The sequence below is a fragment of the Centruroides sculpturatus genome, unplaced genomic scaffold, assembly GCF_000671375.1.
Source record: "Centruroides sculpturatus isolate CEXI.00-Female unplaced genomic scaffold, Cexi_2.0 scaffold187, whole genome shotgun sequence".
NCBI classification, from domain to species: Eukaryota; Metazoa; Arthropoda; class Arachnida; order Scorpiones; family Buthidae; genus Centruroides; species Centruroides sculpturatus.
Window position 1 is genome coordinate 320,950 of NW_019385662.1, and position 19,017 is coordinate 339,966.

Consider the following 19,017-nt stretch of genomic DNA (forward strand, 5'->3'; position numbering starts at 1 on the left):
TTGAAATGCAGAAAAGCAAGCAGTAAAACAGATCCAGTTTATATAGATCCAATACCATCAATGACTTTTGTTTCTGTTTTTGTGTGCAAATACTGTACAGATCTGCTGTTTTAATAGACCATGTCAAACACTGATTTACATGTATTAATTTTGTATAGTATTACAATAAAATACTTAAAATATTGGAGTACAATTTTTTTTGTTGTGAAATTCTAAATCTTTTTGTACCATTAATACCATTTAAATTCAACTAGAAAATACAAAAAACATATATTTTGCAAGCTAAAAAATTTCCTCTCCACCAATTGAAACATGTTCAGATTAGGTAGACATTCAGACTACCAGTACTCTACTGTATACAGTAAGGCCCAGCTCTGTGCAACCAATACATTTCAAGACCCTCACATAAGCAGAAATTTATGTAAAGTAGCAAACCCCACTAATTAAATATTTCCTACACTAACATACCTATCACACATTTTTTTTATATGTATAAATAAGACAAACAGTATATTAACAATAAATAGCATGATGCCTTAAATCATAAAAAACTAAAAATTTTCAGAAGCAGACATTCTCCTTTTCTCACTAAATCTAAAATTTTAATTTTTTTCCTTTAAAGTAGGACTTTATGGCCTTTCTTTGACATATCAGAGCTACAGTATCACTATCCTTACATTTTGGAACATGTTTGCAAATTAGAATAAATGAAACAAAGAGAAAAACTGATATCACAAGGACACAATGTGTTACAAGCATGGGCATCTACAAAAACTTTTTCAGAGGGACAAAGCTTGGAGACAAATAATTACATCAATAAATTTATATTTAATTATTTAATCTTTTTGGGGTTTTTTTATAAGTAGATTATACAGAATACAGTATTGCATCAATAGAAAAAGACAGTAAAGCATCCCATGATTCAGGATGTAAGGTTACATACATATCTCAATCACTTTTATGATCATAATTTGTGAAATTTTTTACTCGATACCAGGTCTGCAAAGGTGGACCTGGTATCGAGTAAAAAATGCTGTGAATGCCCATGATTACAAGCAATAACTCTGGACAAAGATCAATGCAAGACTTGATATTTAATGAAAAACAGAAATGAATTACAGTAGAACTTTTCCAGAATGAGATGAGCATCACTGAGAAAGATGCTGGAAAACTTAATGGCGCAGATTTATCACACAACTAAGAATGTTTATTTTATGTATTTTTCATTTATTTCAGATTGCCAATAATGTAAACCCAAAGTTGTGTGTGGCAAGTCTGCATATGATAGTGTCCTACTGTATAAATTGTTAGACAATTATATTGCTATAGTTCACAACAGAAATTAGTAATTAAAGATATCAAAAAATAAGCAACAAGTAAAACAATCTTTTACTAGTATCACTTAAATATTTATTTATTGTATCAATTACAAAATTTATTTTTTATCCTTTAATTTCTATCAATATTGTTCAACAAAATTTTTCAAAACGCATCCTCATTGCAAACTGTGCTAATATTAAAAACACTTCTTTACCACCACACCAGAGACATCCGGACACACCGGTAACAGGTTAGAAAGAGAATTTATATTAAAAACACTCCATCATCATCTATTAATTAATAACTTTAATATTCTTCTAACCATTAAATGATTTAAGTCTTTAAAATGGCAAGATTTTGGGCACATTTCCTCGTCAAGCAGCTAAGTAAGCAAACCAATGACAGATCGTTTCTTATGAAATGATCTATGTCATTGGTTTGCTTACGTTGCTGCTTAACAAGTAAACGTGCCCTTTTATCTCTGTCAGATGCCATCAGCATCTAATAGGCATCCCTCAATAAGATGTATTATTGACGTAGTTATTTGTTGTCATACGACTCATACCCAGGACACGTGGTGGTTCGCACCTTATGTACACTACTACATTTACTGAATACATATAACATATAGACTATCATAATTCCAGTAAGCAGTTGAAAACAATGTTTACAAAAAATTAGGGCAACTTTTTCCTGTAAGGCTGACTGACCTAACCAGAGATGTATGGTAAGCTTTGGCCAGACTATCTCTCCAAGGGTCACTTTCAAACCTATAGCACTTTTGACTTAATATACAGTATATATACACAGTATACATCATATATATTACAGTATATATTCTGCAGTGTCCAGCAGAAATAAAATACTGCTGTCTTTATTTGAATGTTTGCATTGTAAATATAAACATTTTTAAGTTCCACTCATTCTCTAGATTTTCAAATATATAAAGCAATCGAATATGAATTAAAATTCACATTTCACTAACCTTAAATGCGTACACACATGCGACAACATAAACTTGATGGAAGCCGCCATTTTGTTTTCTTCGATATTTTTTTTTTTTTTTCTTTCTTTTTCAATGATCGAAAATGAATAATTATACAAATTATATGTTATTTAAAAAGTAAAAACAATTAAACAGCATTTATATACTTTTAAAAGATTATGTTAAAAGAATTCTATATATTTTTGTAAATTTGAATTTTACATATTTAAAAATTAATATCGAATAATGGCGCTGCGGTAGTTAAGTACTGTATTTATTTAAAAAAATAAAATAAAATAAAATTGTGCATTCAGTTTAATTAAAAATCCCAAAGCGATAAACATCGGCCAATAGCAATATGCAAATTTAAAATTTAAAAATTTTTTTAAATTTTCCTACTTCCAATAAAAAACTATTTTATTAAATTTAAATTTATTCGCTAATAAAATACATTTATAATAAAAAACCCACTCATTATTGTTTTTACTCGATTTAAAATGTCGACCAATCAGGATTCTCCTATCGACAGATGGTGCTGCACACTGCATCCACTCGATACGCTAGCTTTGTGCCGCTTCGATCGCTTGTCTGCGAGTTCGTAGATCTCGAGTATTTAACTAATGGCTCTTCTTTCTCTATGGGAAGATCTAAATGAAAACAGGCGTCATAACTGCACCAGACGTCGTCGTTACCCGTTTAGTGACTTGTTAGCCGATCTTCAAGACGAACTTGTCTCCGAATTGCGAAGTCTTCCTTCATTCTTCTCCGACGAATCTGTAAGCAGAAAACGTCTCAGAAGAGTAAACGATAAGGATGAAGGATTATTTATAGAGTTAGAAGAGACTAAACACTACGCTCCCGACGAATTAAAAGTTAAGGTTAAAGGTCGACAAGTCGACGTTACGGGTAAACACGAAGAGAAGGATGCAGACGGTAGCAATTATGTCTTTAGAGAATTCAGACGCACTTTCCAGCTTCCCAGGGATGCCGATCCCGAAACTGTAACTTCAGAGTTATCTAGAGATGGACTCCTGAGGATTCGTGCATCTCCATTAGACAAAGAGAAATCCATACAGATCGTGGTAGAAAGGGAGGAGACTGGAGAGAAGATAACCTGCGACGAGAAGGATGGTAATACTCAAGAATTAATGTAATCGGTGATAAAATCTCTCTCTCTTCATTATTTAAAACATTCCTTTTCTTATATCCTTGAAACTTAAGAGAGTTATAAATATGAACTCATGATATTTTGTAGTGATGTATTTGTTTTTTGAGTAAATAAATGTTTGAAAAAAAAAAAATAAATGATATCCTTTGGCACTGCAGTCTTTCTGTATTGATCTGTGCCATTTGTAGTCTGGAGAGATTGATTAAAGTGCTGCGACTAAATTTCAAACGTTCAGACAAATATGTGCACTTTATCATCATTTTAAAATGTGATAATACAAATTTTGAATTTGTAAAATTTCTCCATCGTTAAGTCTCGTTTACTATGTTTTGTGAGGAAAAACTTTAAGAAAATGATGGCTTCCTACATAATCAACTTTCTTTGCGATAATACAAAAGCTTTAACCGTTCGAGTTCAATCGTCACTCTGAAGTAGAGGTTTCTACAATTTAGCACGTTCTACATAAAATTAGAATGTACTTGAATAAACTTTTGATTACAGAGATTTAATAAAATCGAAAATAGTCGCGTGTATAATTCATAATCTTGATGTTTTCCGTTATAATAAATCTTGGAGCAATGCATTTAAAACTTTATTATAATAAAAATATATACACAAAGGAACTATGTGTATCAGTAAATATTAATTGAAGAAATATTTTCAATTTATTTTGAAATGAAATATTAAATTATAGTAAAATTTTTGAACATTTTAATTTGTAAAAATGCTTAATTATTCATTAGCGAAACTTGTATGTGACCTATAGAATTGCGTTCATTCTCAAAATCTGTTCGATCAATTTTGATAAAACTTTGCCATTTTCCATTGAATACTACGAAGAATCCAAAAATGAAATTAAAAAAAATGGGGATCCATGACTTCGTTTTCGAGATACAAGGTCCTTGCGATAAAGCGATTTCCCAGGATCGCTAGCACGTCTTCTGTGTAACTTATGTAATTGAGTTAGTTCTCAAAATTTGATAGGCCAATTTTGATAAAACGTTGCCATTTTATATTGATTGCGTTGAAAAATCAAGAAATATAGAAAATAGGGGTCCATGGTTCGATATAAAGTGGGATACAATGTCCGTGCTCCTTGAGCATGCCTAACGAAATTAACAGCATCGGGTGCACCTAACAGAAAATAGATGCAAAAAACGAACAGAGCACAAAAACAAAGCTATTGGTATCGATTGCTTTTGGTTTTATTCGTATACGGCAACGCGACACGTGAGCGATCTGCCCAGGAGAATGCCTCTCGGGAGGTCTTTTAGGGGAACTGGCCCTTATTTTGGTAATACTAACGTGAAGAAAACGTGGAAAACTCCACGTAGCCAGGCGCGAACTCACAACCAACCAATATTCATTGGTTTTATTCACTTAGCCACTGGTGAACATTGGAATTTATTGCTTTGTTCTTGGATCGCCTCTTCCGTAACTGCGAAGATAGCCTCTTTTGTGGCGGCAAGTGCAAACCTCGCCTGTTTGCGACTGTCAGGTACAAGGATCGCCTCTTTCTTTCCGGCTCCGCCTTTCTATCGCGATATGACAAAGTCGCGCGGTGTCCTAGTATATTTAAAAAAAGGACAGACTATCATATAAACACTGAAGAAGAAGAAGACTATCATATAAAATTATATTAACTTTTTAAAATTGTTTTAAATTAAACGCCATTTCTCCTTCTTCGGGTACCATTAAATTAATTTTTTTTTAAAAATCTTCTTTATTAATATAAAAAGACTTCATAAACGACTTTCTTCTAGATTTGAGTTACGCATACAAGCTTTTTTTTTTATTTTTTTAACTCTTTCCGCCCTGTGGGCACTAAGAGGGCCTCTTTTTGCAAGCCCATTATAGGTTCGGCCAAGCCCACAATGAGTCTGCCGGGTGGTGAGGGACGGGGCCTGACATATCCGAACGGACCACACCCCGAAAAATTCCTGAGGATTTTTCGACCCGTTCGGATTCGAACCCGAGTCCCCCAGAGCGGTAGGCTGCCATCCGGCCGCTTATGCATACAAGCTATTAATCAAGAGGTTGGTCACTGTAATAAGATCTAATAACTAGAGAAATAACTTTGATATTCGTATAACAACTAGTGCTCGCAATATAACTGATTTTCGATAAACCGTCGTTTTAGCGAAAAGCCGAAAACTGGTTTTGAGTAGGTAATGAAATTAGTGTAATCGTGTTTAATTGCGTTTTTTGACTTTTAATTAACAGTGAAAAACGCTGGGATTTAAGATATTTTCACATAACTAAAGGCCAGATTTATATGCGTTTAAAATTAAATTTGCGCTATTTAATTTTCTCCAATTTTTTTCTTCTATCTCTATTTCATCTCTCACGATATCAAGAAGAAAACATTCAGAAACTCAACTCGATAATATGAAGAGTTATATAACATTGGAAACAAGATATGATATGATAAAGGAATACGTAAATGGTGCAACCGTTAAAGATCTTTCAGAGAAATTTATGTTAGCTTTGACTGCTTCACAAGTTCGAAAGATAAGAAAAATTTTTAGCTAAAGTTAAGGAAGCGCAGCCTTTGAATGCAACTTGGATAAACACGATGGCAACTAAACACGCCAAAAGTTTAATCTTTCGAGTGGAGAAACTTTTATCAGCATGGATCAATGATCAAGCATAACCCTTGCATTTGTCAATGAAACAAGCTGTCATTTTCATGAAAGCGCTTTCCTCTTTATAAAGACCTTCAGCAAAAAGAAAATTCGCAAGAAAATTTTGTGATAGCAATGATTGGTTCGACCGTTACCAAAGGAAGAGCAAATTTACATTGTATTAACTTACGAGGTGAAAACTAGTACTTATGCAGATGCAAAATTCCGTCAAGAATTATAAGCCATCATTGAAGAAAATTTCATAGCATCTCAAATTTTTAATGTAGTTGAAACGGAACTCTTCTGGAAAAGAATGTCAGCAAAAACTTTCATTGCAAAGGAAGAATCTATAATGCCACATTTTATAGACGTCAAAGATCGTTTAGCATTGATGCTTAGAATTAGATGTTGAAATGCAGAAGGCGACTACCAATTAAAACACAAGCTCATTTATCGCGCAGAAAACCCACGAGCGCTCAAGGAAATTAATTAAAAAATAAAAAAATACAGCAATCAGTTGCTTAACTTTCCCCGCAACATTTAAAACTTCATGTGACGCCATCTGTTACGATATTTTATTTTTAAAATCTTTTTATATTTTTAATTGTTATAAAATGGCAATTATATATTCGGAATAGGGATGAATTTTATAAAAAAAAAAAAAATTGTAAATGCTAATAACGAGTAAATTCGTCATTAAGTCCGACCCCACAGAGATGACACACCACTTCCTTTATCTCCCCATTCCGTCAATCTTTAACCACCAAAATTTAATAGCATCAACCCTAATACACAAACTTCCTTGCAAAATTTCAGAAATTTTCGACAAAAAGCACAGGAGCTTCAAAGTGAGTAAGAAAATCGTGATCCTCCACACACACTATCATCCACACATACATAAAGAGCCTCTGAATTTTTCTTCCCCCTTTCTCGACGTTTCATTAAAGGTCACCGAGTTCAAAAATATAAAATTCTTGGGGGTCATTGTTTCACCGATCGCTATACTTTCCCTCTGTTAAATACAAAAAAGCTGGGAAAGTAAAAATTTTCAATTATTTGGGAGCATAATAAAAAAGCTTGGGTTACAGCCACTTTATTTGAAGAATGGTTTTATTAGCATTTTATCCCAAAAGTAAAAGATATAATGTAAAGAAAGACAGATTCTTTCTTTTCAATGTTTTTTTCTAATGGACAATGCTCCTTCTACCGTCAATTCTTAAGCATCAACATCCGAATCAACAATAGACCCAGGAGTGAAAGCAACATCCAAGCTTAGTATCTCCGCTACTCGTTTGAAAAGCTAATTGAAGAAATCGATAAGGAAGGAAATTCTGGATTTTTCGAAAGGCTTCAACATGCTTGATTCAATGGAAAAATTTATGAAAAGTATGGGGAAAAGATTAGCCAAAGAACATGAAAGAAGTTTGGAAAAACTGTCTTCGATGATAATTTTGAAAGTTTTGAAAAAACCTAAAGAAATTGTACAAGGTGAATGTGATAACATTGTAAACATTTTCTAACCTTTTGGATCTATTGAGGACTTATTACACACTATTGACGTTGTCGGAGTAATCACAAAGAAGTGGGTAGACACAGATTTATCCACTTCTGTGTGATTACTCCGACAACGTCAATAGTGTGTGATAAGTCTGACGCTCCATAGAGTCAAAACTTAATGCTCATAGTTTCATATTGTAACATAAGGACAAAAAGCAAATCATCAATTTTCTAATCTCATAATTTTGAAGTTTTCGATGACAACTGGTTGCTTAATTAATGCTGATAAGGAAGAAATCACAAATGAGGAATTGATTTAAATAGAAAAATTTGAATAAAAATATGACGATAAGGACGAAACTGCCGATTCCGATTACTGTTCGAGTTTAGGAGGCCTTAATAAAATTTTAAATTTTATTGAAAAGGCAGCAGAAAGTTTTGAATCTGAAGATTCAGATTATGAAAGAAGTTCTAAACTTGCTCATTTAATAACGAGCCAATTTCATGAATTTAATTAAATTGAGCCAATTTAATAAAGGCTCATTCCTGTTATTGCGAAATCTATCGGTCTAGGAAAAATAAGTCAACAAAACAGCTGGCACTTGAAGCCTTCATCGCATGAAAAGCATTTTTTATTATACTTCCTCTGTATTGAAAAAGTGTACACAGAATTTTCTTACAACAGAACGTAACTCCATTTAATGCATTGTTTTCTATATACATTTACTGGGTATGCCTAAATGAATACGACCAATATTATCGAATCTATTCTATTTGGCCTCTTGGCCATAAAGAGTGGAAAATTTGCGAATAGTACAGATTGATCGAAAATATAAGAGAAAATATGTGCAACGTGTTAATCGACATCGCAAGTCTAAATCAACAGCTTTCATACAATCTGGAGATAAAGTTTAGCGAAGAAACTTTTTCAGAAAAAACTACTGGTATTTCTTGTTTATGACTACGTCACTCGTTGTTGTTAGCAAACGAGGACCAGTCATCCACAGGTTTATCAGTCTCTCCAACATGCTTCAAACCCAAAAGTGATTAGTTCTAAAGAGGAAGGAGGAAATGTTGTGTCCGAATACAAGTGTTAGCAATTAACACCTCACTAATGGGAAGGACAACAACTTGTTTACTCTCTAGTCAGCTACCCTTATACCATACCAAATAGATTAAAATATTTTAATCTATTCGGTATAAGGGTAGCTGACTAGACAGTAAATTCGCTATACTTCAAATTAATTTGATGTAAAGAATAATAAAAATCGTCATCCTACTAGTTGCTTTTTAACTCTTCCCGTCCTGTGGGTACTAAAAGACTCTCCTTTTAGCAAGCTCATTGTGAGTTCAGTCATGTTCACAATGGGAAGGCTGGGTGGTGAGAGACGAACCATCCTCCGAAGAATTCCTGGGATTTTTCGACCCAAGTCTAACATATCCAGGACAGACAACGTATGAAAATTTATTGCGGTTCCCTGCTCGACTTTCATTGGGTATGCCCAGAACAAAAGACTGTCGCCTCTACAGCCTCGTCTATTTGGCCTTCGTTTAGTGATTATTATGAAAAGCTTCCTGAAACTGAAAAATGAATATAATTTTTAAGTTGGGAGAAAATTTTTTCAATACTAAAAGATCAAGGTACATTTCAAGCAAGATTGCAATTTTGTGCTTGTTTTTCATTTCTAAGCATTTTTGCTTCTAAATAGAATTACTTTTGCTTTGTGATCTAATTTCAAGTCTGGATCAACAGAAAATTTTTTCACGGGTAGGTACAGTACTGTACATCTACATAAATCGAATTCTCGTCACTCACTAATCTCCGCTCCGTGTGTGAACCTTAAAGAATTCTTGAGAACGTGCCAAGCACATATTATTATTATTTATTTCCTTTGGGGACCCGAAAAATTCCCCGAAAGCATCAAAAATGCCTTCTTAGTACACACAGAACGGAAATAACTTTAAAAACTCCAAAATTATACGAGTAAACTAAAATATTATTAAGTATTCTGAAACCACTTCGATACATTTATAAGTCACGTTGTTATTGTTTTATTCCTAATATATCTTGTAAATGGAATAATATAGGCTCTAAAAGTTTTGTTCTATAACGTATAAAATGTAATTAATATTGTCCTGAGGCTATTAAAACAGAAAAATTCAGCGAGTACAAGGAGCAAATGGAAGATTCTCAAAAGTGAATCAAATTCAGGCCCTTCTGTTGGAAGCACAACACGTTTTCGGCTTGCCACTTGAGCGGCAAGCCGAAAACGTGTTGTGCTTCCAAATACATTACAAAAACATTACAAAAATAAAAAAAAATAAGTGTGAAAAATATTTTAAAATGAAATAATGGTTTAATACTAATAAAGTACTAAATGAATAGTTATCTTGCCTTGTAGTAGCTAATTGGACATGAGCTTCTAGGCCAGTGGTCTCCAAAGTGGGGTCCGCTTACTCCAGGGGATACGCAAAGTGATACTTGGGAGTTTCCCTTCAAAATACTGTATGTGTGTCCTGTCCGCAGTCTGTCTAATCTTAATCATCCTCCCGAAGAAGTAGGCTCACGATCACTTGCGATCATGTTGTTTGTTAATTAAGTTATGGCAACGCAACACTTGGGCGATCTGCCTAGGGGGATGTCTTCCGGGATGTCTTTTTAAGGGAAACCGGCCCCCATTTAGGTGTTACATACGTGGAGAAAATCCGGAAAACTCCACATGGCCAGCCCGTCCGAGCGAGACGCGAACCCCCGACCGAATTCCCAGTGTTCAGGGTACGAAGACTGAAGGGCTCTTGCGATCATACACGGAAAAAATTCAAATTGCGGGTAGCGGGAAATTTAGCAGGAATTGTGTATTTATAGTGAAAATTTAGCAAAGTTTTCTGACACGTTAAAAACATGAACAATTTATTCCATAAGCAGATGTTATACGTACATCTTTCTAATTTATTTGAAAAGTTTTATTGCAGACGAGTGAGATTCATTTGGACCGGGGGTCGGCAAACTATTGCCCGCTGGCCGGATTTGACCCACTATAACGCGGTAGATACATTCCACTTTATAAGAATTTCGCGTTGTTGAAATCCTTAAATACATGAGCCAATCAAAGCCGGCACGTGTGCAGTTTACGGACTACGGCTGTTTGAAAGGTTTTCTTCTATCAAATTAATCGATTCTAGACTAATTTGTCTCAACATTTCCAAAACACGTATAATTTTTTGGGAATAATCCGTATAAACTATGCTATAAACAAAAAATTGTAGGATTACTTACCGAGCGTGCACCGTTCGACCACGCCATTGCTTAAGCTTGTTTTTGTTGCAGAGCAGCGCACAAAACGGTGGGTGCGTTTTCTGATAAGTTATTTTTCTGCGAAAAATTCGTCGAACTTTGGAGACATCATTAATAGAAATAATTTTTATGGCCGTTGAATAAGAAATGTCTTTTTCACAAAAAATGTATAAAATTACAGTACTTATTAGACTTACAGTACCTAATTTATATACTGTACAGACGATAGTAAACTCAACTTACAGCCTAAACTCTCAGTAGCTTGTAAGTAGTTCAGCTGCTCGTCTACTATTGGTCCAGATTCGACCAATCCTGTCACGACACGAGTCGGCGATGACGTTTTACCGCATTTTACGAGTATCTTTTAGCGTCTTTATACGAATACGGTCGCAATTTTTTCGCCGCGATATACGAATCCGCATTATATGAACCCGCATTATAGGAAGTCGATTGTATATGTAAAAATATCACATTCTAATAAAAAATAAAATTTTGTTTCTGCTTTATGAATAAAAGTACCTATTAAAAATATATATACAGTACCTATTCGACTTGCAACCTGGCCCGCCGAACCTAATTTTTTTACGATTTGGCCATTTCCTAAAAAAGTTTGCCGATCCCTGATTTAAACTCAACGTTCCTTCAATTCCTTGTCAGCATATGTATTCGAGAACCCAAAAACAATAGATTTTACTTCGTCTTAGGGATACTCAATCAAAAAAGTTTGGAGATCTGTTCTAGGGTATATCGCCCCGTGGTAAAGTGTGACGTAATAGACACGTAATAGCAGTTGTATGCGTTTATGATAGTCGTTACGCGGGGAATAATGCGTTCCGGGAAGTGTTTTAAGGGTAACTGGCCCCTATTCAGGTGTCACAGACATGGAGAAAACCCAGAAAATTCCATGTGGCCAGTCCGTCCTGGCGAAGCGCGAACCCACAACCGAACTCCTACTGTTCAGGGAACGAAAGTGCTTGGTCACTGGTGGGCCGAGCAGATAGTTAATAGGCAACACACATTCTTTCTCTTTTACGTAAAATATTCGGAAAAATAATTTCGAACGTATTATAAAGTATATACAGTATTTATACAGAAAAATTTTAATCTATTTTCATAAATCTCGTAGGACATAAATTTTTTTATACACGACAACGCGACGCGAGCGAAGCGAATTAAGCGCATCTCTGCGAATAAAAATAGTATTAGTCCGTGTATGGATTAATTATAAAGAGGGAATATTCTCTATGGAATTTATAAATAAATCTTATCTTAATTTAAAAATTAATTAAATATTAAATTATGCATTACTTATCTTTCTTTAAGTCAATTAAATACTTTTTTTTATGATTTAAACTAATACCAGCAAAGAAAATTACGATATAATTAAATTAATTTTATTTAAAAATTAATTAAATAATTATATTTATAAGAAAGTTACTATTTGCAAAAATGTTTAAATAATTATTGTATAATTTTATCATTTTAATTAATTTAATAATGGTTATTTCTCAAGCAAGCATCATATTGTGTCGCGCCGTGTCGCATCGAATCGCAACGTTTCGCTTGACGATTTCTGATTTATAATCAACTTAAAGTTTTCTGTGTTTGCTTTTTCTAAAGAAAATAATTATTTTTTAAGCAATATTACACACACGTAACACAGAATTATTAATATATTTATAAGAATATTTAAGAGTAAACTTAATATTTTATAGTATTAGAATCATAACTTGGTACAAATCGAAGTGCGCGCAAGACTTTCTAAATTGCTGTNTCGTTACGGGATCATTTTTTTGCAAATCGTTTCTATAATGAACTTAAATATCTTACTTTCTCATTTAAAACACTATAAAATGTATAAAAAGCTTATAAAATTGGTGGATAAAGTCGGTATGTATGGTTAATAATCAATTACATTTATTTAAAAATTTCACAGAAATTCTTAACTTTGTTTTCCAGTTTTTAATACTTTTTTTAAAGGTAGTGTGTGTTTATTTTAAATTTAAAATTAATTTTTTAGTAATTCTAGTGGAAAACAACGCAATTAGTAAATATAGAATTATTTACATTGTTTTAATTCAAGTTTTCCTTGTGTAACTGCGTTCTTAATCATTTGTTAAAATTTTTTTTTGAGTTGTTCTAATCTTTCAATGCTTCTTAACGTTTATATAATGTAAACAATACATTTACTTAATGTATATGAAAATCTCGCCCGGCAAAATTATGCGTGCAATATATAACTTTGGTATTTTTTTTTACGAACTGATTAGATCAAATAAGATATTATTTTTTATAAAACTAGTATTTTCTTTTATTGGATTGTTACCTGTTACACCTGATTATAGCTGTAGTATTTACTATCTGTTGCTTGAAACAACTTTTTTTTTTCTTATCTTACTATAAAATAGCTACTTAAGAGACATTAACAGGCTTTTAGTATTGTTAATGTTGTAAAATCTACTTTGCTTTTATTTGCAGAAATGGCATGCAAGTTTAGATAAAATTTTAAAACAATAAACGTTTATGTATCACGTAAATAGTATATAAATGTGTATAAGAAGTTACCCTTCAATTTTTTAATTTTTTCTTTTTTTATAAATGAGAATTGCCAGTAATTTATTCTAATTTTTTTTCTGATGTATATAAATTTTGGATTAGTTTTCTACAAATCAGAAAAGGAAAATAAAAAGTGTGGAAGCAACAGATTATTGGTAATAATCAGTTTTTTGTACTTTTAACAACAGCTATGTAATTACGTGTAATTTATAGAAATTTAGATTTATAAAAGTAAATATCAGTAAGGAGATATCCATAAATTACATTTGCATTTTTCTTGAAATTTTTACTCTCCCTCCCCTCATGTACCAGATTGTCCAAGTTTCTGTAATACCCTCTCTTTGGATGTCCAACAAAACTCACTGCCCCTTAAAACCTTTATCACTTTATGAATGATAGATAACATAACTAGAAATGAAACATACAGGAAATTTTGAAATAAATATAATATAATGCATAAACTGTGTAATATTTAATGAAATAAATGAATATCCGCTGACATTCAATCCTAAGTTCTAAGTGAAGCCAGCTGCTAGCTTTTATAAAAGTTTTCTATTATTATTATTGTGTTTAGTGGGTTATACTTGGTTTACACCAGTGGCTGTGTACTAAGCCGGACCAGAGTCAAGGATAGCAACCAAAATAAAACTAAAATTAAATAAGTTTGGCATGGGTGTCCTTACCAGGAGCTTGTGCTCCAGCCTGTATTGCTCTCTGGTTCAGTAAAATTACTGGGCTCTCCCACCATGACCAGGTGGTGACCACGGGAGAATTATTATTATTATTATTATTATTTGGTTTTTCTGCTCAATAATTTTGTTACAATTTATACTGTATTATATAGATATAATAAATAAATCATAAAACACAAATCAAAACAAAACACAATAACAGACTAACTCCCCTCAATAACTAGAAAAAAGAAATCCAACCTCAAGTACTCATAACTTTAAATTACATTGACTATCTGAATACAGTGTTTAAATATCTTATCTTTACAGTCTTTTAAATTAAAATTATTTGAATTGACCCAGATCAATAAATTTGCTATTTAAGTGTATAGTATACATATTACAAAGATATTTTGGTAAAATCCTTTCCTATATTAAAATCTTTTACAGTTAGGGTGTGACTATGCAGATGTGAGTGAGCGAGAAGAGATGATGACTTTTTATGCTCTGTTTCTCACTCTCATTTATTACAACCATACATACAAGAGCATAAAACATCATCATCTCTTGCCACACATTCTCGCTCGCTCAGAAAATTTGCTTGCTTGCATTTGCATAGTCACATCCTAACAGACCAAATATCAGACTCAGGAAATCTGGAATTACCAGAAAACCAGTTATTTTTGAATTCAGAAGGCTATAGTATAATTGTATTTTACTACTTGGCCATGTTGTTTTGGTTTTTGTGGCATACACATTGCCTGACACCAGTTTAGTGACTTATCTTGCTAATATTTTAATACCTATAAGAAATTATCCTAAATGCAGGAAATATCAAAATATAATAAGTATGCCAAAAACAAATACTGATGAGTATTTTAAGATTTTTAATTTTTACATATTATTAAGCATTAATAACTAATGAAACAAGATAGAAACTTTTATAATCTTTGTACAAGAAGATAGTTTCAGTCGTTAATAAAAATGTTACATTTAGAATTTTTTTTTTTAGAATTTAACACAAGTTCAAAATAATTTATCATTATATAACATCAGAAAATTATTTTAGAAGTTTTTAATTAATTAAATTATAAAATTTGATCTAAAATTCAGCAGTTCAGTTGCAGTTAAATGATACAATTAATAATTAGAAATTATTTTTAAATTTTAATTAAATAATTTAGAAAATTTCTAACAGACAGGATAAAATGGGAAGTAAATCCACAATTACTTCTTACTGTGTAGATCATTATTGTTTACATTATCTGGTCTTCATTTCCAGACATATATTAGTTACATCATGTTACAATGCAGCAATAATTAATCTGTTAATTGACCCAAAAATAATCTGAATTTTCTGAATATTTTTAAAATATTATATTTGGAATTTATAGTATCAAAATCAGTAATACTTTTTAAATTTAAAAATAAATTAATTTTTCAGTGTAAATTTACTTGTATATTAGCCTTTGTATAAGATTCTAGTATTTCATCAAAGTATTTGAAGTCATCAAAAAGGGATGTAGACAATATGATTCTTTGCAATATGATAACTGGTGCAAGGACGAATGTTCAACCGATGTCTATCTCATAATATCTACAGTTATCTGTCTTGTCTGATAGTAATTTGATATATCTGTTTTTATTTAAAGATTTTCTTTCTTTTGATGAATAGTAATAATATACTGATATTTGTTTCTGTTTAATTATAAAATATATATTTATATATTAATAATATAAATTTTTCTTAGATTTATTAACATTAACAAGCATAAAACTATCTCAATTCTCATATCTAAATGGTAAAAAAAAAATTGAAACACTTTTGCATATGTCAGTACAAATGAAGAATATCAATGAACAGTGATAGTGATTGAAATGTGGGAGAATATTGTTAATAATTATGAAGCTGCTATTTAATAATTTTTGGAAATTACTGGATCAAAATTTAGAAAAGTTATGATTACATTCAGAAAATCTGGCACTATAGATGCCAAATTTTCATAATGACATCATTGTCTCAATTGCTAAAAAAATTACTGCTTAATTGCACTGTGCATATCAATTTGGTAAGAGTTTCACATTTGGAATCTACTTTTGTGCATTACTTTTTCAAATTTTTTCTAAACTGATGAAATAAATCTAAATTGTTTATCACTAAATATTTCAAAAGATATTGATTTAATAACTTAATTAGTCCATTTAAAATGTAGTAATTTAAAATTATTTTTGTAAAAAAAAAATACATAAAGCAATTTTGCAAATAATATGAAGACTTATAAGAAATATTTTCTGATTTCATTTAAAATATATATTATAAAAACACTTTTTTACATTTCAATTAAATTTTTTTAATGACTTTTTTAGTATTCTTTTCAAACAGAGAAAAATTAATATTTAAAACTTTATGGATTAAAGTAATTTTTTCTAATTTAACTAATCATTATTGTACAGTATGTTGATAAATAACAAAACATATCCATATATTCAACAAAGCATCTGCAATGAACACGTGACAAAATTTAAAACTGTCAGAGACTAGAAGTGTTGGTGTTCTATAGAACAAAAACTAACTTCAAGTAGTTTACTCACAATTATTAAGTTATTTATAATATAAATAAAATTGGAAAAAAATGATACATTTAAATCATATTTCAAAATCTTATTGTCTCAATAGGATTTTGAAAAATCAACTTTTTGTTTCTCATGAAAGACTAAAGACAAATAGAATAAAAATCTTCTCTCTATATAAGTTTGTCATGACTCCTGAAGCAATTTAAAAGAAATTTTATAATGAAGTATATTTCGTATCTGGAAGAATAAATTCATTTCCATTCCACATAAACAAGATATTTTATTAAAGTAAACTGTAGTAAAAAATTTATATTAATTATTAATTATTGACTTCATTTGCAGAAATACAACACATTAATTAACTATTTGAATTTATTTGTTGCATTAGGAAGAATGAGAATATCTTTAGTATGTTTAATGAGATTTCATATACAGTAAACTCCCGATTATCCGGGCTAATGGTGGGGAGAGATGGCACGGATAATCCAAACTATTGTATAATTATTTATTTCTAAAATACAACATGTAGATTTGATGTAGATTCACCTTTTTCAAATTTTTCACTTAATGTTAGTTTTTGTTTTATAGTACCAGTATGACTTTCTTTCAATTATTAGGCATTTTAAGGGTACTTATCTGAAAATTAAAAAAAAAAAAAAACATCTTATTTTACTTAATTTTACACTAAAAGTATTTGTGGGAGAGTTATATCAAATCTTAAATTGTAATACGTATTATAACATGCAACTAAACGAAACTTTGTATAAATGTACTCGCTATCGTTTTCTCCTCCAAAAAGAAACGTCTGGTGCAAAAGAAGTGGCCTAACTAAAACCAGTCCAACTGACTTCAGATACCCCTACCACCCACTTCAAATATCTAAATATGAACACACTTGTAGGATTCGTAAACATGAATGCAAACAACTATTTAAAAAATACATAAACATATAATTATTTTTTTTAAATTAAATTTATGCATGGATAATCTGCACACAGATAATCGGGAGTTTACAGTATTAGTTATTTTATCTAAGTAGTCAATTTATGTGGCAAGTATACAGTGCTAATACTTAATGTTATAACTAAATGGAATACCACTCCTAACAGTCACTGTGTTGTAACTCCAGCAAGTTTTACCAGATTTCAACAGATTTATATTTGGTAAACTTAAATAATTAACAGAAATTAATATTATTTTATTTATTTGTTGAAACGTGTTTTCTTCTTGTTGTTTTGTTTGGTTCAATGTCATGACTTGGTGAATTTATTGACACTTGGAAGGTGCCTGTACTGTACACAAGATACAACCTATGTATGTAACAGACTGAAGAGGGCGAAATCCCGAAATGCGTATTTATGTGGATTAAAAGTTGATGATGAAATTATTTGCCAAGTGTCAATAAATTCATCAAGTCATGACATTGAACCAAAAAAGAAATAAATATGATGATAAAAATTTAGTATAGATGGCCACTACATCATACAATGTTTCCAACAGCTGATGCACCAACTGTATATCACTGACAGATGGGAGAGTATAAGCAAAGGCATATCACAGTATCATGGTACTATTTTGTGTAAATTATTAATATTTTATTCGAGGTGTTCATTTTAGCTTGAACATATTCACTGGTAGACCTGATATACAAGGATGTACTTAATAAGAGAATGAATTAATGAAGATTTTGATGTTATTTGGTAGTCTATATAGAAGTGATGAACAAAGCTGGAACTATGATTAACAAGGAAATCTCAACCCTACTTCCAACACCTTAGTCTACTATGATTTTAGACTAAATTCAATTTACAAACAAATATTCAAATAAGTGTGTATGCTATCACAGAAATCCTACTGTTTACAAATTATTAAGGAATGGCAAAGATAAAGTAAACAGCAAAAGAGCACCTGGAGCATACTCCAGGTGCTCTTTTCCCTGTGATAGATGAAAGATTTAACTGACAATTGTTGTATATATATTGGTTCTATAGATAGGTTTTTAACAAGAAGACAGAACATAAACATAATATTGATAGCAATAATCTGGTAATTACTTTAGTACAGTATGTGCTGCAAATCTTAATGAGGCCAAAATGTTAGAGCATGTGTACAATGAACATAAACTAAGAACATTAGAAATATTTAAAGCTGCATTATAAGGAAGATGCATAAATCATAAAGACTACAAACCTCTATTTACTGCATGAAAATACACATAGGAATGTTTTATTGCAAGACAGGTAAGTCAACCACAACATATAAAAAAATTATATATTTTTATTTGTTTTTATAATCATTTAATGTTATACTTATATACTGTATTTACT

General features: G+C 31.3%; 1 protein-coding gene across 1 annotated transcript; it reads left to right on the forward strand.

Annotated features, from left to right (window-relative positions):
- Positions 1 to 2,831: 2,831 nt before the first annotated feature.
- On the forward strand, positions 2,832 to 3,798 carry LOC111640981 (heat shock protein 30-like). The gene has a single exon (XM_023387076.1). It carries the CDS (start codon positions 2,926 to 2,928, stop codon positions 3,457 to 3,459), a length of 534 nt encoding a protein of 177 aa, XP_023242844.1. The 5' UTR covers positions 2,832 to 2,925; the 3' UTR covers positions 3,460 to 3,798.
- Positions 3,799 to 19,017: the final 15,219 nt, after the last annotated feature.